This window comes from Canis lupus, chromosome 6 (genome assembly GCF_048164855.1).
Source record: "Canis lupus baileyi chromosome 6, mCanLup2.hap1, whole genome shotgun sequence".
NCBI classification, from domain to species: Eukaryota; Metazoa; Chordata; class Mammalia; order Carnivora; family Canidae; genus Canis; species Canis lupus.
This window is the reverse complement of record NC_132843.1, coordinates 24,951,414-24,975,028: the sequence shown is the minus strand read 5'-3', so window position 1 is coordinate 24,975,028 and position 23,615 is coordinate 24,951,414. Positions and strand designations below refer to the sequence as shown.

Below are 23,615 nucleotides of genomic sequence, written 5' to 3'. Positions count from 1 at the left end.
CTATTTGTTTTTTAATCTGACATTGTTTTAGAGGTCAAGCTACTACTGTTCATTTTATTCACTGTTTTGGATTTGACACCAAAAGCAAAGATAACGAAAGCAAAAATAAATAAGTGTGGATACATCAACCTAAAAAGCTTCTGCATGACAAGAGGCACCGTTAACAAAATGCAAAGACAAAATACTGAATGGAAGAAAATTTGCAAATCATGTATCTGGTACGGGATTATATCTGAAATCAAGAACTTCATATAACTCAACACCAAAATAAGATAATATGATATAAAAAAAGGCAGAGGAGGAGGGGCAAGATGGCGGAAGAGTAGGGTCTCCAAATCACCTGTCTCCACCAAATTACCTAGAAAACCTTCAAATTATCCTGAAAAACTATGAATTCGGCCTGAGAATTAAAGAGAGAACACCTGGAATGCTACAGTGAGAAGAGTTCGCGCTTCTATCAAGGTAGGAAGACGGGGGAAAAAGAAATAAACAAAAGGCCTCCAAGGGGGAGGGGCCCCGCAAGGAGCCGGGCTGAGGCCGGGGCGAGTGTCCCCAGGACAGGAGAGCCCCGTCCCGGAGGAGCAGGAGCTGCACCGACCTTCCCGGGCGGAAAGGGGCTCGCAGGGAGTTGGAGCAGGACCCCAGGAGGGCGGGGATGCCCTCGGGCTCCCCGGGACAGTAACAGAGCAACTGCGCGCCCAGGAGAGTGCGCCGAGCTCCCTAAGGGCTGCAGTGCGCACGTTGGGACCCGGCGGGACCCGGAGCAGCTCGGAGGGGCTCGGGCAGAGGAAGAGGCTCCGTGTGGAGGGGGCTGCGCGGTTCCAGGAGCAGCTCGGGGGGCTCGGGCGGCGTCTCCGCGGATGGGGCTGCGGGGCGGGAGCGCGAATCCAACAGCGCAGGCCCCGGAGCACAGGGCGCCGGGACACAGCCCAGGATCTGGCCTCCCCCGGGACAGGCAGAGGCCGGGAGGCCCCAGGACAGCAAGGACGCTCCTGCCCCAGCTGAGCAGATCAAAGGCCCCGCCCCGGAGCCTCCAGGCCCTGCAGACCGAGAGCTCCGGAGTTCCTGTGGGGGCTGAATCCAGGTTTCCAGAGCTGGCCCCGCCACTGGGGTTCTTCCTCCTGCGGCCTCACGGGGTAAACAACCCCCACTGAGCCCTGCACCAGGCAGGGGCACAGCAGCTCCCCCAACTGCTAACACCTGAAAATCAGCACAGCAGGCCCCTCCCCCAGAAGACCAGCTAGACTGACAACTTCCAGGGGAAGCCAAGGGACTTAAAGTACACAGAATCAGAAGATACTCCCCCGTGGTTCTTTTTTTTTTTTTTTTTTTTGCTTTTTGATTTGTTTCCTTCCCCCACCCCCCTTTTTCTCCTTTCTTTTTCTTTCTCTTTTTCTTTTCTTTTTTCGTTTTTTTTTCTTCCTTTTTTTTCTTTCTCTTTTCTTTCCTTCTTTCTCTCCTCTCTTTTTCTCCTTTTCCCAATAAACTTGCTTTTGGCCACTCTGCACTGAGCAAAATGACTAGAAGGAAAACCTCACCTCAAAAGAAAGAATCAGAAACAGTCCTCTCTCCCACAGAGTTACAAAATCTGGATTACAATTCAATGTCAGAAAGCCAATTCAGAAGCACTATTATACAGCTACTGGTGGCTCTAGAAAAAAGCATAAAGGACTCAAGAGACTTCATGACTGCAGAATTTAGAGCTAATCAGGCAGAAATTAAAAATCAATTGAATGAGATGCAATCCAAACTAGAAGTCCTAACGACGAGGGTTAACGAGGTGGAAGAACGAGTGAGTGACATAGAAGACAAGTTGATAGCAAAGAGGGAAACTGAGGAAAAAAGAGACAAACAACGACAGCCTGAGGAAGAAAAACCTATGTTTAATTGGTGTTCCCGAGGCTGCCAGAAGGGACAGAGGGCCAGAATATGTATTTGAACAAATTCTAGCTGAAAACTTTCCTAATCTGGGAAGGGAAACAGGCATTCAGATCCAGGAAATAGAGAGATCCCCTCCTAAAATCAATAAAAACCGTTCAACACCTCGACATTTAATAGTGAAGCTTGCAAATTCCAAAGATAAAGAGAAGATCCTTAAAGCAGCAAGAGACAAGAAATCCCTGACTTTTATGGGGAGGAGTATTAGGGTAACAGCAGACCTCTCCACAGAGACCTGGCAGGCCAGAAAGGGCTGGCAGGATATATTCAGGGTCCTAAATGAGAAGAACATGCAACCAAGAATACTTTATCCAGCAAGGCTCTCATTCAAAATGGAAGGAGAGATAAAGAGCTTCCAAGACAGGCAGCAACTAAAAGAATATGTAACCTCCAAACCAGCTCTGCAAGAAATTTTAAGGGGGACTCTTAAAATTCCCCTTTAAGAAGAAGTTCAGTGGAACATTCCACAAAATCAAGGACTGAATAGTTATCATGATGACACTAAACTCATATCTCTCATTCAGTAACTCTGAATGTGAACGGGCTTAATGACCCCATCAAAAGGCGCAGGGTTTCAGACTGGATAAAAAAGCAGGACCCATCTATTTGCTGTCTACAAGAGACTCATTTTAGACAGAAGGACACCTACAGCCTGAAAATAAAAGGTTGGAGAACCATTTACCATTCGAATGGTCCTCAAAAGAAAGCAGGGGTAGCCATCCTTATATCAGATAAACTAAAATTTACCCCAAAGACTGTAGTGAGAGATGAAGAGGGACACTATATCATACTTAAAGGATCTATTCAACAAGAGGACTTAACAATCCTCAATATATATGCCCCGAATGTGGGAGCTGCCAAATATATAAATCAGTTATTAACCAAAGTGAAGAAATACTTGGATAATAATACACTTATACTTGATGACTTCAATCTAGCTCTTTCTATACTCGATAGGTCTTCTAAGCACAACATCTCCAAAGAAACAAGAGCTTTAAATGATACACTGGACCAGATGGATTTCACAGATATCTACAGAACTTTACATCCAAACTCAACTGAATACACATTCTTCTCAAGCGCACATGGAACTTTCTCCAGAATAGACCACATATTGGGTCACAAATCGGGTCTGAACCGATACCAAAAGATTGGGATTGTCCCCTGCATATTCTCAGACCATAATGCCTTGAAATTAGAACTAAATCACAACAAGAAGTTTGGAAGGACCTCAAACACGTGGAGGTTAAGGACCATCCTGCTAAAAGATGAAAGGGTCAACCAGGAAATTAAGGAAGAATTAAAAAGATTCATGGAAACTAATGAGAATGAAGATACAACCGTTCAAAATCTTTGGGATGCAGCAAAAGCAGTCCTAAGGGGGAAATACATTGCAATACAAGCATCCATTCAAAAACTGGAAAGAACTCAAATACAAAAGCTAACCTTACACATAAAGGAGCTAGAGAAAAAACAGCAAATAGATCCTACACCCAAGAGAAGAAGGGAGTTAATAAAGATTCGAGCAGAACTCAACGAAATCGAGACCAGAAGAACTGTGGAACAGATCAACAGAACCAGGAGTTGGTTCTTTGAAAGAATTAATAAGATAGATAAACCATTAGCCAGCCTTATTAAAAAGAAGAGAGAGAAGACTCAAATTAATAAAATCATGAATGAGAAAGGAGAGATCACTACCAACACCAAGGAAATACAAACAATTTTAAAAACATATTATGAACAGCTATACGCCAATAAATTAGGCAATCTAGAAGAAATGGACGCATTCCTGGAAAGCCACAAACTACCAAAACTGGAACAGGAAGAAATAGAAAACCTTAACAGGCCAATAACCAGGGAGGAAATTGAAGCAGTCATCAAAAACCTCCCAAGACACAAGAGTCCAGGGCCAGATGGCTTCCCAGGGGAATTTTATCAAACGTTTAAAGAAGAAACCATACCTATTCTCCTAAAGCTGTTTGGAAAGATAGAAAGAGATGGAGTACTTCCAAATTAGTTCTATGAGGCCAGCATCACCTTAATTCCAAAACCAGACAAAGACCCCACCAAAAAGGAGAATTACAGACCAATATCCCTGATGAACATGGATGCAAAAATTCTCAACAAGATACTGGCCAATAGGATCCAACAATACATTAAGAAAATTATTCACCATGACCAAGTAGGATTTATCCCCGGGACACAAGGCTGCTTCAACACCCGTAAAACAATCAATGTGATTCATCATATCAGCAAGAGAAAAACCAAGAACCATAGGATCCTCTCATTAGATGCAGAGAAAGCATTTGACAAAATACAGCATCCATTTCTGATCAAAACTCTTCAGAGTGTAGGGATAGAGGGAACATTCCTCGACATCTTAAAAGCCATCTATGAAAAGCCCACAGCAAATATCATTCTCAATGGGGAAGCACTGGGAGCCTTTCCCCTAAGATCAGGAACAAGACAGGGATGTCCACTCTCACCACTGCTATTCAACATAGTACTGGAAGTCCTAGCCTCAGCAATCAGACAACAAAAAGACATTAAAGGCATTCAAATTGGCAAAGAAGGGATCCCTGGGTGGCGCAGCAGTTTGGCGCCTGCCTTTGGCCCAGGGCGTGATCCTGGAGACCTGGGATCGAATCCCACATCAGGCTCCCGGTGCATGGAGCCTGCTTCTCCCTCTGCCTGTGTCTCTGCCTCTCTCTCTCTCTCTCTGTGTGACTGTCATAAATAAATAAAAAAAAAATCAAATTGGCAAAGAAGTCAAACTCTCCGTCTTTGCCGATGACATGATACTCTACATGGAAAACCCAAAAGCCTCCACCCCAAGATTGCTAGAACTCATACAGCAATTCGGTAGCGTGGCAGGATACAAAATCAATGCCCAGAAATCAGTGGCATTTCTATACACTAACAATGAGACTGAAGAAAGAGAAATTAAGGAGTCAATCCCATTTACAATTGCACCCAAAAGCATAAGATACCTAGGAATACACTTAACCAAAGATGTAAAGGATCTATACCCTCAAAACTATAGAACACTTCTGAAAGGAATTGAGGAAGACACAAAGAAATGGAAAAATATTCCATGCTCATGGATTGGCAGAATTAATATTGTTAAAATGTCAATGTTACCCAGGGCAATATACACGTTTAATGCAATCCCTATCAAAATACCATGGACTTTCTTCAGAGAGTTAGAACAAATTATTTTAAGATTTGTGTGGAATCAGAAAAGACCCCGAATAGCCAGGGGAATTTTAAAAAAGAAAACCATATCTGGGGGCATCACAATGCCAGATTTCAGGTTGTACTACAAAGCTGTGGTCATCAAGACAGTGTGGTACTGGCACAAAAACAGACACATAGATCAGTGGAACAGAATAGAGAATCCAGAAGTGGACCCTGAACTTTATGGTCAACTAATATTCGATAAAGGAGGAAAGACTATCCATTGGAAGAAAGACAGTCTCTTCAATAAATGGTGCTGGGAAAATTGGACATCCACATGCAGAAGAATGAAACTAGACCACTCTCTTTCACCATACACAAAGATAAACTCAAAATGGATGAAAGATCTAAATGTGAGACAAGATTCCATCAAAATCCTAGAGAAGAACACAGGCAACACCCTTTTTGAACTCGGCCACAGTAACTTCTTGCAAGTACATCCACGAAGGCAAAAGAAACAAAAGCAAGAATGAACTATTGGGACTTCATCAAGGTAAGAAGCTTTTGCACAGCAAAGGATACAGTCAACAAAACTAAAAGACAACCTACAGAATGGGAGAAGATATTTGCAAATGACAGATCAGATAAAGGGCTAGTTTCCAAGATCTATAAAGAACTTATTAAACTCAACACCAAAGAAACAAACAATCTAATCATGAAATGGGCAAAAGACATGAACAGAAATCTCACAGGGGAAGACATAGACATGGCCAACATGCATATGAGAAAATGCTCTGCATCACTTGCCATCAGGGAAATACAAATTAAAACCACAATGAGATACCACCTCACACCAGTGAGAATGTGGAAAATTAACAAGGCAGGAAACAACAAATGTTGGAGAGGATGCGGAGTAAAGGGAACCCTCTTACACTGTTGGTGGGAATGTGAACTGGTGCAGCCATTCTGGAAAACTGTGTGGAGGTTCCTCAAACAGTTAAAAATAGACCTGCCCTACGACCCAGCAATTGCACTGTTAGGGATTTACCCCAAAGATACAAATGCAATGAAACGCCAGGACACCTGCACCCCGATGTTTATAGCAGCAATGTCCACAATAGCCAAACTGTGGAAGGATCCTCGGTGTCCAACAAAAGATGAATGGATAAAGATGTGGTTTATGTATACAATGGAATATTACTCAGCTATTAGAAACGACAAATACCCACCATTTGCTTCAATGTGGATGGAACTGGAGGGTATTATGCTGAGTGAAGTAAGTCAGTCGGAGAAGGACAAACATTATATGTTCTCATTCATTTGGGGAATATAAATAATAGTGAAAGGGAATATAAGGGAAGGGAGAAGAAATGTGTGGGAAATATCAGAAAGGGAGACAGAATGTAATGACTGCTAACTCTGGGAAACGAACTAGGGGTGGTAGAAGGGGAGGAGGGCGGGGGGTGGGAGTGAATGGGTGACGGCACTGGGGGTTATTCTGTATGTTAGTAAATTGAACACCAATAAAAAATAAATTAAAAAAAAAGGCAGAAAATCTGAATAGATATTTTTCCAAAGAAAACATACAGATAACCAGCAAGTACATGAGAAGATTCTCATCACTAATCATCAGGAAAATACAAATCAAAACCACAGTAAGAGATCATCTAATACTTGTCAGAATGGCTAATAAATAAAACAAAACTAAAAGTAGCTAAAATCAAAAAGACAAGAAATAACAAGTGGAGAAAAAGGAACCCTTCTATACTGTTGCTGCGAATGTAAATTGGTGCAACCACTGTGGAAAATAGTATGGAAGTTTCTCAGAAAATTAAAAACGGAACTGTTCTAGGACTCAGCAATTCCACTTCTGGGTATTTATTAGAAGAAAAAACACAAACTTGAAAAGATGTGTGTATCCCCATGCTCACTGCTGCATTAGTCAGCAGTACCCATTATTATATACTCTATTATATACCCATTATTATATTATATACCCATTATTATTATAGTAGCCATTATTGGCTGCATATTGGGTACCAGTGCTAGTACCATAGCCAAGATACTGAAACAACCTAAGTGTCCATCAATGGATGAATGGATAAAGCTATGGTATACACACACAACACACACACACACACACACACACACACACACACACACAATGGTATATTACTCAGCCAAAAAGATGAAATCTTGCCATTTGCAACAACAGGGATGGACCTTGAGGGGATCATGTTAAGTGAAATAAGTCAGGCAGAGAAAGACACATATATGATCTCACTTATATGTGGAATCAAAGAAAAACAAAACAAAAAACAATTCCAGGGATACAGAGAACAGATTGGTGGTTGCCAGATGCAAGAGTTAGAGGATGAATGAAAAGGGAGTCAAAAGATACAGATTTCTGGTTATAAAATGCATAAGTCATGGGGATTTAATGTACAGCATGGTGACTATAGTTAATGTTGTATTGCATATTTGAAAGTTGCTAAGGAAATACATCTTCAAGATTCACATCACAAGAAAATAATTCTAGCTATGAGTGGCAATGTATGTTAACTAGACTTATTTTGGTGATCATTTCACAATGTATAGAAATATTGAATCATTATGTTTTATAATTGAAACTGTTATATATTGTACTTCAATAAAAATTAAAAACTTTTATGCATCAAAGGACACTATCAATATCTGATAAAGGTGAATATCCAAAATATCTAAAGAAGTTACATAACCCCAAAACAAACAAACCCCCCCCAAAAAAAACCCCAAATAATATAAGATGGGCAGAGGACCTGAAAAGACATTTTTCCAAAGAAAACATACAGATGGCCAACATATACGTGAAAAGATGTTTAACATCTCTAATCAGGGAAGTATAAATCAAAACCACAATGAGATATCACCTGACACCTGTCAGAATAGCTAGAATCAAAAAGACAAAAAGTAGCAAGTTTTGGCAAAGACATGGAAAAAAAGGAACCTTTATGCACTGCTGTGGGAATGTAAGTTGGTGCAGCCACTATGGAAAACAGTATGGAGGTTCCTTAAAAAATTAAAAATAGAAATGCCATATGATCCAGTAATTTTACTACTGGGGATTTACCCAAATAAAACAAAAACACTAATTCGAAAAGATAAATGTACTCCAGTCTTATTGCAGCATTATTTACAACAGCCAAGTTATGGAAACAACCTCAATGTCCATCAATAGGTGAATGGATGAAGATGTGGTATACATATATACAGTAGAATATTAACCGTAAAATTGAGATCTTGCCATTTGTGCCAACACGGATGGATCTCTAGAGGATATGCTAAGTGAAACAAATCAGAGAAAGACAAATACTGTATGATTTCACTTATATGTGGAATCTGAAAAACAAAACAAAACAAAAAGCCAGGAATAGACTGTAAATACAGAAAACAAACTGTAGTTGCCAGAGGGGAGGGAGTAGAGGTATAGGCAAACGAATGGAGAGGAATGGGAGGTACAAGCTTCTAGTTATGGAATAAATAAGTCACTGGGAAAAAAGGTACAGCATAGTAGGGGCTCCTGGGTGGCACAGTCAGTTAAGTGTCTGACTCTTGGTTTTGGCTCAGGTGGTTATCTAAGGGTCATGAGATTGAGCCCGGTGTCAGGCTCCATGTTCAGTTCAGTCTGCTTGCTTCCTTTCCCTCTGTCCCTCCTCTGCCTCTCTCTCTCATAAATACACCCCCCCCCATTTTTTTTAAAGTACAACATAGGGAACATAGTCAATGAGATTGTATAGCATTTTATGGTTACAGATGGTAGCCACACTTGTGGTGAGCACAGCACAATGTATAGATTTGTTAATACACTATGTTGTACCCTTGAAATTAATTTAACATTGTGTGTCAACTGTATGTATATCAGTGAAAATAAGAGAGAAGAAGGATACTATCAGAAAAGTTAAAAAAAAAAAACCTTATAGAATGAGAGAAAATATTCCAGGTTATACATTTCAGAACAGTGTAGTACCTAGAATATATAAAGAACTTTTTAAATTCAGCAACTCCAGACAAATAACCTGATTAAAAATGGGCAAAAGACTTGAGTAGATATATCTCCAAAAGATGTACAAATGGGCAGGAAACATTTGAAAAGATAGATATTTAACATCATTAGTCATTGGGGAAATGCAAGCCAAAATCACAATGAGATACCCCTCACACCCATTAGGGTGGGATTAAAAATAAAACAAAATAACAAGTTTTGAGGTCTATGTGGAGAAATTGGAACTGTGGTACTTTGCTGATGGGAATGTAAAATGGTTGCAGATGCTGTAGAAAAGACTGGCATTTCCTCAGAGTTTAACACAGAATACCATATGCTCTAGCAATTATATACTCTGAGGAATTGGAAACTGATATTCAAAAAACAAAAATTGTACATAAATGTTCATAGCATTTAGCAGTGTTTATATTAGCTCAAGGTGGAAACAACCCATTGTCCGTCACCTGATTAATGATTAAACAAAATGTGATATATCTTACACCATAGAAATTTTTTTAAAATGAAATACTGTTATGTGTCACAACATAAATAAACTTTGAGGGGTTTTGCTAAATAAAGAAGCCAAATACAAAAGATCACATCCTCGAAAAAAAAAAAAAAAAAGATCACTGTATGAAATATCCAGAATAGATAAATCCATAAAGCAAAACAGATTGATTGCTAGTGGCTGGGGGAAGTGTAATGTAGTATTTTGTTTATAGTACTTTATCATATAACTTTATTTTATTTTGCTGTCTTGACTCAGTTTTGAGATCCTGGCTAGAGACCTGCTGAATTAACCAATTGTTTAATGGACACAAGGCCTCTAGCCAGTGTGCTTGAGTGCATAGCTATTTGTAAATCAAGCTCCAACACTCTATGTTGCCTCCAAATTCTGCAAGTAGCTCAGCCTCATAATACATAGAAACGCAAGAGTATTATCCACATCAATTGGAGGATACATATACCAGTGCCACACAGACCCAACCCAAGAGGTTGCCTTAGAGATGAATTTGTCTCATGTTATGTAGCCTAGTTCCCAACATGGAGACCACCACCCCCCAGCAATGCCTACAGGTTACTCGTAAAGGTGCTGACAAATTGGACATGAGATATTTGATATTAGGAATTCTGTTATGTTTCCTGACCTCTTGTTTGTTTTGCTCATCATCCTGGTATACTCTTTGCTCTCTACTAAAATGTATACCCCTACATTGCTGTGCCTGAAGAATAATCTTGTAGAGGTTATTACTTCTGTGCTATTCTAAAAGTTAATGAACATTATTGCTTTTCCTGAAGGCAATTGCTTTATTTCAGTTCACCAACTGGCCCTGGGGGAGAAGACTATTTGTTCCCTAGTGCCTTACATTCTCCTCCCTCCAACTTTCCAGCAGGACATCCAGACTATAACCACTCCATCTCCATAGGTTGACAGAAAATAGAGAAATGAAGAGGGAAGGATAATGTATATGATATTTGATAATAAAAACAATAAAATGTAGTATTTTGGACCCATTCATTAAGATAATAATGATTATCCCGAGAGGATTGCAGTTGATTTATTTTTTTCATCTGTGTTTTCTGCTTTTTCTATAATAAAGTATTATTTCAACAATAAAAAGTAGCAATTCTTCTGCAGTTGAAAAGATAATTATTTTATTTTGCTCATGTTACCTGGGATATTGAACTTATTTTCTTCAATAATATTTATACATCCCTAGTATTGCTGATTTTTAGGCTAATGGAAACTTGAAACTTTACTGTGCTAAACAGACTAATATGGGAAGAAAATCAATGTAAAGAACTTTTTCTTTAAATCCAAAACTACTCTAAATTTAAGTTCTTTCTCTGATATTTCTGTTGCCTGATTCTTTTAATTACCCATTAAGTGCATGTATTAACAAAAATATTTTTCATTACTAGGTAATGGAACTATACAAACAAGTTCATGGAGAACTTGAAGAAGCTTTAGGAAATGTTGAAAATGCCAAACTGAGCGCTGAAAAAATTAGACAAGACATGGAAAAAGACATTCATGGTCATGAAACAAGCCTAGAAGCCTACAAGTAAGAATTTTTCACTAATGCTGCTTATAGCCTTTCGAAGAAAAATTTTTTTTTAATTTTTATTTATTTATGATAGTCACAGAGAGAGAGAGAGAGGCAGAGACACAGGCAGAGGGAGAAGCAGGCTCCCTGCACCGGGAGCCCGACGTGGGATTCGATCCCGGGTCTCCAGGATCGCGCCCTGGGCCAAAGGCAGGCGCCAAACCGCTGTGCCACCCAGGGATCCCATCGAAGAAAAATTTTGATTAAAATGTAATTTATATTCTTATGTAAAATTTCAGATAAAGAACCAACCTAAATCACCCATATTTATCACCAATATAATATACATATGTAATATACATATGTATAGATTCCTAAAATACTATTTTTCTGACATTTTATTTATAGATTTTTAATTTTAATTTTAAATTAAATAATTTTTGTGTTGTTAACATACAGTGTTATATTATTTTCAGGTGTACAGTATAGTGATATAACAATTCTGTACGTTACTTTGTGCTCATCATGATAAATGTACTCTTTATTCCCCATCACCTATTTCATGCATCTCCTTTCCCATATCCCCTCTGGTAGCCATTAGTTTGTTCTCTGTAGGTAAGAGTCTGTTTCTTGATTTGTTCCTGTCTGTTTTTTTTCCCCCTTCACTCACTTGTTTTGTTTCTTAAATTCCACATATGAGTGAAATCATATCGTATTTATCTTTCTCTAAGTGACTTATTTTGCTTAGCATGATACTCTTTAGCTCCAGCCATGTTGTTGCAAATGGCAAGATTTCATTCTCTTTCATGGCTGAATAATATTCCATTGTGTATATATACCACATCTTCTTTATCCATTCATCTATCAATGGACACTTGGGCTGCTTCCATAATTTGGCTATTGTGCATAATATTGTAATAAACATAGGGGTGCATGTATCTCTTTCAATTAGTGTTTTGTATTTTGGGGGTATCTAACCCAGTAGTACAATTACTGGATCATAGGATAGTTCAATTTTTAACTTTTTGAGGAACCTCCATACTATTTTTCACAGTGGCTGCACCAGTCTGCATTCCCACCAAGAGTATACAAGGGTTTCTTTTTCTCCATTTCCTCACCAACACTTGTTGTTTCTTGTATTTTTTATTTTAGCCATTCTCACAGGTGTGAGGTAATACCACATTGTAGTTTTGATTTTCATTTCCCTGATGATGAGTGATGTTGAACATCTTTTCATGTGTCTGTTGGCCATCTGTAGGTCTTCTTTGGAGAAATGTGTTTTTGTGTCTTCTGCCCATTTTTTAATTGGATTATTTGTTTTCTGGGTGTTGAGTTCTTCATATATTTTGCATACTAACCCTTTAGCAGATATGTCATTTGCAAACATCTTCTCCCTATAATGTTTTTATGGCTTCTTTCACCGTCCTTCACAGAGAAATTATTGCCTGCTTTTATGGAATTTTATGGTTTTAGGACTCACATTTAGGTCTTTAATCCCTGTTGAGTTTATTATTGTATATGGCATAAGAAAGTGGTCCATTCATTCATTGTTTAACATATAGCTATCCAGTTTTCCTACCACCATTTGTTGAAGAGACTTTTTTTCTTTCCTATTGTATATGCATTCCTCTTTTGTTGAACAGTAATTGACCATATAATTGCAGGTTTGTTTCTGGGTTTTCTACCCCATTTCATTGACGTATATGTGTCTATTTTTGTGCCAGTACCATACTGTTTTAATTGCTACAGCTTTGTCGTATGACTTAAAATGGAATTGTGATGTCTCCAGCTATGCTTTTCCTTTTCAAGACTGCTTTGGCTTTTTGGAGTCATGTTTTTTTACAATGTTTAGAATTGCTTGTTCTAGTTCTGTGAGAAATGCTGTTTGTATTTTGATAGGGATTGCATTTAATGTGTAGATTGCTTTGGGTAGTACAGACATTTAACAATACTTGTTTCCATTCCATGAGGATGGAATGGCCGTCCATTTCTTTGTGTCATCTTCAGTTTCTTTCATCAGCTTCTTACAGTTTTCAGAGTACAGGTCTTTCACTTCTTTGGTTAAGTTTATTCTTATAGGGGATCCCTGGGTGGCGCAGTGGTTTGGTGCCTGCCTTTGGCCCAGGGTGCGATCCTGGAGACCCCGGATCGAATCCCACGTCAGGCTCCCGGTGCATGGAGCCTGCTTCTCCCTCTGCCTGTGTCTCTGCCTCTCTCTCTGTGTGACTATCATAAATAAATTAAAAAAAAATTTTTAAAAGTTTATTCTTATATTATTTTTGGTGCAGTTATCAATGGGATCATTTTAATTTCTCTTTTTTTCTGCTTTATTGTTACTGTGTGGAAATGTCTGTTAACTAACTAGAGTTTAAATAAAAACTTGAAACGAGAAAAAAATAAATACAGCAGATTTCTGCATGTTGGTTTTGTATCCTATGACTTTACTGAATTCATTTATCAAAACTAGCAGTTTTTTGGTGGAGTCTTCAGGGTTTTCTATATATTGTATCATGTTATCTGCAATAGTGAAAGTGTTACTTCTTTTTTAAAAATTTAGATGACTTTTGTTTCTTTTTGTTGTCTGGTTGCTGTGGCTTGGACTTATAGTACTGTATTGAATTAAAGTGATGAGAGTGGACATCTTTGTCTTGTTTCTGATGGTATGTGAAAAGCTCTGTTTTTCCTCAATGAGTGTGATGTTCTCTGTGGGTTTTTCACATAAAGACTTTATTATGTTAAGGTATGTTCCCTCTAAACCTGATTTGTTGAGGGTTTTTATCATGAATGAGTGTAGTGCTTTGTCAAATGCTTTTTTTTTTTCTTTTGCTTTTATTGAAATGGTTTTTAACCTTTCTTTTATTGATGTGATATATCATGTTGATTAATTTTAGAATATTGGACCACCTTTGCTTCCTGAGAATATATCCCACATCCCACTTGATTGTGGTGAATGGTTTGATTTTTTTGTTTTTTTGTTTTTGCACCTACATTCATTTTATGAATGATTTTGGCCTATAATTCTGTTGTTTTTCCCCCGTGGGGTTTTTTGTGTGTGTGTCTTTATTTCATATTGGTATTAGGATAATGCTGGCCTCATAGAATGAATTTGGAAGTTTTCATTCCACTTCTATTTTTTGTAATAGTTTGAGAAGATTAGGTGTAACTCTTCTTTAAATGTTTGGTAGAATTTACTTCTGAAGCTGCCTGGTTCTGGACTTTTGTTTGTTAGGAGTTTTTTGATTACTGATCCAATTTTATTGCTGGTAATCAGTCTGTTGTTTTTTTTTTTTTCTTCCTGATTCAGTTTTGGTAGTTTATATGTTTCTAGGAATGTATCCATGTCTTCCAGATTGTCCAATTTGTTAGCATATAGTTTTTCATAATATTCTCTTACAGCTGTTTGTATTTCTGTGGTATTGGTTGTTATTTCACCTCTTTAATTTTTGTTTTGTTTGAGTCCTCTTTTTTTCTTTTTTTGATGAGTCTGCCTGGAGGCTTATCAATTTTGTTGATCTTTTAAAAAACCACTTTCTGGTTTCATTGATTTTGTTCCATTTCATTAGTTTCTGTATTATTTATTTCTGTTCTAATCTTTTGTCTTTCCTTCCTTCTCCTGGTTTTAAGTTTTGTTTGTTGTTCTTTTTCTAGCTCCTTTAGGTGTAAAGTTGGGTTGTTTATTTGATTTTTTTTTCTTCTTGAGGTAGACCTGTCTTGCTATAAACTTCCCTCTTCAAACCATTTTTGCTGCGTCTCAAGGCTTAGACCCTTTGCTTTTATTTTTCATTTGTTTCCATGTAATTATTTATTTCTTTTTAAATTTATGACTGACCAATTCATGGTTTAGTAGCATATTATTTAACCTCCGTGTATTTGTGGTCTTCGCAGATTTTTTTCTTGTGGTTGATTTCTATTTTCATAGCATTGTGATCAGAAAACATGTATAGTATCATTTAGGTGGTTTTTTTTTTTTTTTAATTTGTTGAAGCTTGTTTTGTAGCCTAATATGTGATCTGTTTTTGGAGAATATTTCTGTGCACCTGAAAAAAAATGTGTATTCTGCTGTTTTAGGATGGAATGTTAAGGCCATCTGGTGCAGTATGTCAGTCAAAGCCACTGTTTCCTTGTTGATTTTCTATGTAGATGATTTATCCACTGGTGTAAGTGGAGTATTAAAATCCCCTACTGGGATACCTGGGTGGCGCAGCTGTTTGGCGCCTGCCTTTGGCCCAGGGCGCGATCCTGGAGACCCGGGATCGAATCCCACGTTGGGCTCCCGGTGCATGGAGCCTGCTTCTCCCTCTGCCTGTGTCTCTGCCTCTCTCTCTCTCTCTCTCTCTGTGTGACTATCATAGATAAGTAAAAATAAAAAAAAATAAAATAAATAAAATCCCCTACTATTATTGTATTACTATTGATTAATTCCTTTAAGTTTTTTTATTAACTGCTTTGTGTATTTGGGTGCTCCCATATTGAGTGCATAAATATTTGCAATTGCATATCTTCTTGGATTGTCCCCTTTATCATTATATAGTGCCCTTCTTTGTCTCTTAGTCTTTGTTTAAAATATATATTTTGTCTGTTACAAGTATTGCTATCCCAGCTTTCTTTTGACATCCATTTGCATGATAAATGTTTCTCCATCTCCTCACTTTTAGTTTGCATGTATCTTTAGCTCCAAAATGAGTCTCTTATAGACAGCATGTAGAATGGAACTTTTTTTTTTTTTTTTGGAACTTATTTTTTTATCCAATTTGTCATCTGTCTTTTTTTTTGAGTATTTAGTCCATTTATATTCAAAGTAATTATTGATAGATATATATATTTTGCCTTTTTTGTTTGTTTGTTTTGTGGTTGTTTTTGTAGTTTTTCCCTGATCCTTTCTTCTCTTGCTCTCTTTCATGGTTTGTTGGCTTTCTTTAATGATATACTTGGATTTGTTTCTCCTTATTCTTTGCATATCTTTTACTGGTTTTTGATTTTTTTGGTTACCATTAGGTTTGTATAAACACCTTCTCCATATAGCAGCATATATTAAGTTGATGGTTGCTTAAGTTTGAACCCATTCTTTACTCCTCTCTCACCCATGTTTTAGGTATATGGTGTCATATTTTATGTCTTTTTATTTTGTGAAGCCCTTGACCCATTTTTATGGATATACTTATTTTCACTGCTTCTGTGTTTTCTATTTTTTGGACTCTCATTTATGATCTTTCCTTTTCATTCAGAGAGTCTTCCTTAATGTTTCTTGTAGAGCTGGTTTAGTGGTCATGACTCCTTTAGTTTTCGTTTGTCTGAAAAACTCTTTGTCTCTCCTACTATTCTGAATGGTAGCCTTCCTGGATATATTCTTGGTTGCAGATTTTTCCCTCTTAGCACTTTGAATATATCATGCTACTCTCTTCTGGCCTGCAAAGTTTGTTGCTGAAACATTTGCTGATAGCCTTATAGAGTTTCCCTTGTGTATAACTGTCTTCTTTTCTCTTGTTGCTTTTAAAATTCTTTCTTTATACTACTTTTTGCTTTTTTAATTATGATGTGTCTTGGTGTGGACCTCCTTGGATTGATTTTTTGGGGAGATTTTTGTGCCTTCTGGATCTGGATATTTGTTTCCTTCTGCAGAGTAGGGAAGTTTTCAGTTATTCTTTCTTCAAATAAGTTTTCTGCCCCGTTTTCACTCTCTCGTTCTGTGATCTCTATAATGCAAATGGTAATATGTTTGATGGAGTTTCCTAAGTCTGTTCTTAATTTGTATAATTCTTTTTTCTATTACTTGCTCAGCTTGATTGTTTTCTGTTACTCTGTCTTCTAGATCATTAATTTGTTCCTCTACTTCCTCTAGCCTACTATTTATTCTATCAAGTGTATTTTTAATTTCAGTTATTATGTTCTTCATCTTTGATTGGTTCTTTTTTGTCTTTTTGTTAAGGGCCTCACTGATGTTCTTCATTCTTTTCTCAAGTCCATTGGTTATCTTTATAAACATCACTTTAAGTTTTCTACTGGCCATATTACTTAATGGTTTTGCTTAGGTCTCTTGCTGTCATTTTATCTTGTTCTTTCATTTGCGACCATATTCCTCGGTCTCCTCATTTTGTCTAGCTCTCTCTGTCAGTTTCTATATTAGGAAAGTAAGCTGTCTCCTGCTCTTGATGGTAATGGCCTTATGAAGAAGAAGTCCTAGTGTTCCTTGCAAGGCAGTGTTCCCCAGGACCTGGCACTTTAGGGAGTGTCTCCTATGTGTGTTGCCTATGCCCTGGTGTTGTGTTCTGGCCACTCTTTCCTTCAGTGGAGTCATTTGCAGAAGTTCTCTTTGCTTGTTGTGGGTGGTGTTTCGTCCCAACTAGATGGGGCACATTTTAACAAGGGGCATGCTGGTCTGCTTGCAAAATGAGACCTGCCAACCCTGCTGTCAGAACTTAGGCCCCACATGGGGCATGAATAAATGACATCGTTTTGGCAGGGTTTGCACCAGTATTCTGGGCAGGGGCCTCACAGTGCAGGGACATGGCGAGCATGATTGGAAGGGACAAATAAGATGGTGCTGTAGTTAGAGGGGCCAGGACTTGGTATAGACAAATTAGGTAGGGAGCATTGTTGCTGTGCTATTCCTATAGGTGGCTGCATGTTTATGTTGGGGGGCCAGGAAGGGAAAAGGCACCTGCCAGCTCCTTTGTTCCTGGAGAGGTTTCCCTGCTATCCCTGCTTCTATGATACACACTGTAAGATGAGTAAATAACCCTCCTTTCTGTATGTCCTAGACATTTTTCAAACTGCTGCTTCCATCTTGTATCCCTGGTGGCTGTTTATCCTGCTGTCTCTTTAAGGGCAGAGACTCAACTTCCTATTGCCCTCCAGGCTCTCCCATAGCAGAGCCAGCTGAGTTTTAGAATTCCAGGCTTTAAGTCCCACTGGCTCTAAGTATTCACATGATTAGGCCCCTCTTGGTTTCAAAGCCAAATGTTATGGGGATTCCCATAACATTCCCCTTTGGCTCCCCAGTGTGATAGTCTGTTTCTTGCCCTTCTCTAAGCAACTGGCTCCCTTCCTGCTGCCAATGGCCATGGTCTGTTTTGCTTCAAATCCAAATACATTTCTCTGCCTGTTCTACCTTCTTGGATGTGGCTTTTTCTCTACCTTTAGTTATGGAGTTTGTTCTGCCAGTGTTCAGGTCATTTTCTGGGTTATTTACACTGATGTGAGAGTTATCTAGTTGTAGCCATGGGAGGAGGCAAGTTTAACATCCTCCTACCCCACCATCTTCCCAGCCTCCCTGTGTCATTTTAAAACTCTTCATACATATTGTTAAATTGCCTATAGTTGTGTATAACAAATATGCATCACTCCTATGTATGTGCAAAGTGGCTATTTTAAAAAAAGTCTCCAGCATGAGATATTATTAAGAACAAATTATGTAGCTGTATATTAATGATAAATAGCATCCAAGTATTTCAATTTGCATTTGTTTGATTTCTAATGAAATGAAGTATGTTAAAATATATATAGTATTATTTTGCATTTTAGTAATTGGTGGTGTTTTTTACTGCATTTTTGATGTATTTGTGTTTTATGATATTCTTTTTTGTGTGTGTGTTTTATGATATTGTAATTTCTTTTGTGCACTGTAAATTCTTTATGATCTAGTGTGTCATAATAAAATCTTTATTTATTCAAATTGATTAATGATTTAGAAAAAATCATATTCACGTAGAGCTAGAATCAAGTAAACACAAGCAAGATGAAGAACATAAAGTTTATACATAGTTCTGTGATCTAGATAGCATCCATTTATTAAGATATTTATATTTCCTTACATACAACGTCTGTTTTAAGTATTGTCTAATATTTAATAAATTAATCACTTTTGTAGCAACCCTGATTTGTTATATTTCATTTTCATTCAGTTACATGTATTTTTATTTTTTATTTTTTTATTTATTTTTTTTTAATTTTTTATTTATTTATTTATGATAGTTACAGAGAGAGAGAGAGGCAGAGACACAGGCAGAGGGAGAAGCAGGCTCCATGCACTGGGAGCCCGATGTGGGACTCGATCCCGGGTCTCCAGGATCGCGCCCTGGGCCAAAGGCAGGCGCCAAACCGCTGCGCCACCCAGGGATCCCCACATGTATTTTTAATTTTCATTTTGATATCTTCTTTGATCCATAGGTTATTAAAATATACATTTAAAAATTTTTTGTGGATTTCTAATTTTATAATTACCTTTTTATTATTGCTTTCCCAGCTGAATTTGTATTTTGGTCAGGAAACATAGTTTCAACCCACTGAAAATCACTGAGTCTTCATTTTTGGCTCAATGACTTGGGTTGTTTTTTAATTTTTTGGTAAATATTCCTTATATACTTATTGAATATAATATTGGTTACTGTTTCGTTAGGTCAAATTTACTAATCATAGAGGCTAATCTTATACAAATAGCTATCCTTGCTATTTTAGGTGTGATCTATGGACCAACAGCATCACCTTTACCTGGGTGCTTCTTCAAAATGCAGAATCTCAGGCACAATTCAGACCTATTGAATGAGAATTTGCATTTTAAAAAAATCCCAAGGTGATGTTTGAGAAACACTGTTCCATATCATTACTGATTTTTACTACTTTTTCTATTATTAAGAAAAGTGTGGTAAAATCACCTACTGTGATGGATGTGTCTCTCTACATCTTTTTTTTTTTTTTTTTTAATGCCATCAGTTTTTGCTTTACATTTTGAAGCTCTCTCAGGTTCATACAAGTTTAAAGTTGTTATATCGTTATGGGAGATGATTAACTTTATTCATCATTGTGAATTGATTCTTGGAATACTTTTTGCCTTAAACTCAATTAAGATGGTAATATAGTTTCATTATCTTTGTCTCTTGATGTTTATCTGGGAGATATTTTCCGTTTTTAAATTTCAATATTTTTGAGCTCCTATGTTTTATACATATCTCTTGTCATTATGTAGATAGTCTTTTTTATCAGTTGCCAACATTTTTAAAGGTGGGCCATTAAATGTATTCACAAATAACTAATACATTTGGATTTAAACAACCATGTATTTGCCCCCATGTGTTTTATTTCTTATTCTTTTTTGGTCTTTCACATTAGTTTTTGTTATTTTTTCCTTTTCCAGTTTGGCAGTTACAGTTTTGTTCCTAGTCTTCTTGTAGGAAACCCTATTAATTATCACATGTAAACTTAGATATCAAACTCCAAAGACACTGTTAACATGCTAGACAAGAAAAGGACTTAGGAAAATTTTTACTGTAGTTATCACATTACCACTGAATAGGTATTTATTGTTGTTCTGGACTGTTTCATTTTTATAACCCATGAGAACATTGTTGTTACTGTTTTATTTATTTATTTTTAAAGATTTTATTTATTTATTTGAGAGAGAATGAGAACATTAGTTTGGTGGGGTGGGGGAGATGCAGAGGGTGAGGGAGAAGCAGACTCCCCACTGAGCAGTGAGCCAGATGGAAGATGGGGGTTTGTGGTGCTCAATCTCAGGGCCCTGGAATCATGACCTGAGCTGAAAGCAGACACTTAACTAACTGAGGCACTCAGACATGCTTGTTGTTATTGTTTTAAACAGTCAAGGTTGTTTTTTAGATATACCCTCAAAATAAAACTCTTCTTTGTTCCTTTTTCCTTCATAGACTTTTTCATCATAGACTGTATCTGGCAGTGCTTTATAGTTGGAGAGGTCCTTAATTATACTCTTCAGTAAGGTTCTGCTCATACCAAATTTTGAGTTTTTATTTGAAGAATAATTTCTATTTTCATAGATTTCTTGATTCTTTTTTAAAAATACTTTATTTATTTATTCATGAGAGACAGAGAGACAGAGGGGCAGAGACATAGGCAGAGGGAGAAGCAGGCTCCATGCAGGGAGTGTGATGTGGGACTCGATCTGGGAACCCGGGATCACGCCCTGAGCCAAAGGCAGACACTCTACTGCTGAGCCACCCAGGTGTCCCTGATTTCTTGATTCTTAATTGACCTTTAATATATTAATAAATACATCACTCTGTAACGTGATTTTCATTTTTACTGTTAAGAAGCATATTGACCTTTTAACTGATTGCTATGCAACTACTCTATACTTTGCTTTAAAAAAAAAAATTTATTTATTCATGAGAGACACACACAGGGAGAGAGAGAGGCAGAGACACAGGCAGACAGTGAAGCAGGATCCATGCAGGGAGCCTGATGTGGGACTCGATCATGGGACTCCAGGATCATGCCCTGGGCCAAAGGCAGGCGCTCAACCGCTGAGCCAGGTGTGCCTATACTTTACTTATAAGATCATCCCTTGATTTTGAAAATTTGTTAACTTTACTTTGTTAAGGCACTTTAGGTGTGGAATGATTTTTCTTTGTTGGGATTTGTTAGTCTTCCAATATTATTGAACCTATGTATTATAATTATTATCCCTGGGCATTTTCAGTCATTATCTTTTCAAACAATGCCTTGGTCCCATTTTCTATTTCTTTCAGGACTCAAACACATACTAGTTTTTCTTATAGTATCTTCCATGTTTCTTGATCATTTTCTCATATTTTCTATATTTTTAAACCTTCTGAAGACTTTTTTCTAGTATATTACCTGTATCATTCTGTTGTATTCTGGGTCTGATGCGAAAGCCATAGGTATCACCTCACCAACCTCCAACTATGGAAACTGTAAATACCAAAGAGCTCTATGGTTAGTTAGCAGCTTCTGACATGACTTTTCAGTGATATCTGCCTTGTGATATTCTTTCCTAAAATCATGTCCCCTTGCATGTGGGTTAGATCTGGTGAGTATCTTCTAATAAATAAAGTAAAAGTGATGGGATATCACCTTGATGATTAAATTGTAAGAACCGTGACTTTTTTCTTGCTAGTACTTTATTGTTCTGTTGTGTATTTGCTCTGATGAATTTAGCTGCCATGTTTTGAGATGCTCTATAGAGAAGCCCACATGGCAAGGATACAGTCTAGGCTCAGTCCAATAAACCCTTGAAAATCAACCTGTTAACAAGCAGGAGTGTGATAACAAGGAGTGTTCTCCTTATGTTGGTCTGCTTCATCTATCATTTTCTAACAGAAATATTTTAAAATCCGGGTACCTGGGTGGCTTAGTAGTTGAACATCTGCTTTTGGCTCAGGTCTTGATCCCAGGTCTTGGGGTCTTTAAAAATAAATAAATCATAAAAGTCCTTTGATGATTTTCTTCTCATCTAAATTTAGTAAGTAAGATTTACTGTAAGCATTAGAGGAGTCATAAATGATGTATTAAATAACATTTTAGAGATGTGTTTATTGTTCACTATTTTTTAAATTAATTGAGAATACACATTATATAAACATGATTACATATGCTATCAAGTGTATACATTGAAATTTTTTTTAAAGATTTTATTTATTTATTCATTAGAGACACACACACACAGAGAGGCAGAGACACCGGCAGAGGGAGAAGCAGGCTCCACACAGGGAGCCCGATGTGGGACTCGATCCCGGGACTCCAGGATCACGCCCTGGGCCAAAGGCAGGCACTAAACTGCTGAGCTACCCAGGGATCCCCTACATTGAATATTTTAAAAATCTGTACATATGCATGTAACCATGTCCCTGGTTAAGGTATAGAAAGTTTTCAGCATACTAGAACTTTCTCTTGTTCTCTTTCCCAGTCCATACAACTGCCGCCTTCCACCCCAAAGAGATCATCTTCATTCTGACTTTGATCTCCAGACTTAGTTTTGCCTGTTCATGAAATCCATGTGAATAGAAGCATACTACATAGGCTTTTTAGTATCTTGATTGCTTTACATTGTAACTTTTAACAGGTAGAAGGATTCATCCCATTTTATTCTTCTAAATTTATTCTGATTTAGCAGATACAAGAATGATAAAGGCTGAACTACTGGTGCCTGGGGGCACTAGTGGCAAACTTTTACCCTGAAAAATCCTTAAAAGGCTGAGGAATTGGTGGCATCAACTTTAGGAAATCAGGATAAAGAGACAACTAAAATAGTACTTAGTTTCTGAATTTGATGACACTGGGCAGTTTCCACTTCTTAGTCAGAGTTCATAGTTTATTGTCTGACCTGAGGGAAATAGATACCATTGAGAAATGAAAAATTTATTTCAAAGGAAGGAAATTCAACCAAACATATTTTGAATGCTGCGATTACCCACCTCTCATTATCTACTTGGCTTCCAGAATTCTGATAGGGAGACCTATACTCTCCAGACATGGAAGGGTAAAGAAGAATCCTTTTGCTTATTTGTTTATTGTTTTAATTTTCATTTTGATATTGAGGTTGTATCTTTCAGTTTCATTTGACTCTACTCCTAAAATCAGAGTTAGTGTATAAGAACCTGGGCTAATTCCAGGTGGAATTATCTGTATTTCTTGCTGATATTTTATGGAAATGATAATTT

At 37.5% G+C, this 23,615-nt stretch overlaps 1 protein-coding gene across 10 annotated transcripts in view; it reads left to right on the top strand.

The window, feature by feature from the left end:
• The window catches only part of CCDC178 (coiled-coil domain containing 178), a 419,286-nt gene that overhangs the window by 78,659 nt on the left and 317,012 nt on the right, over nucleotides 1–23,615 (top strand). For all 10 annotated transcript variants that reach the window (XR_012032461.1, XR_012032460.1, XM_072829166.1 and 7 more), the window contains one exon: nucleotides 11,060–11,202. Coding sequence is in view for 8 of the 10 variants with exons in the window: in XM_072829166.1 (XP_072685267.1) it covers nucleotides 11,060–11,202 (143 nt within the window). In the remaining 2 variants the exon portion in view is untranslated. The remainder of the gene's footprint in view (nucleotides 1–11,059; nucleotides 11,203–23,615) is intronic.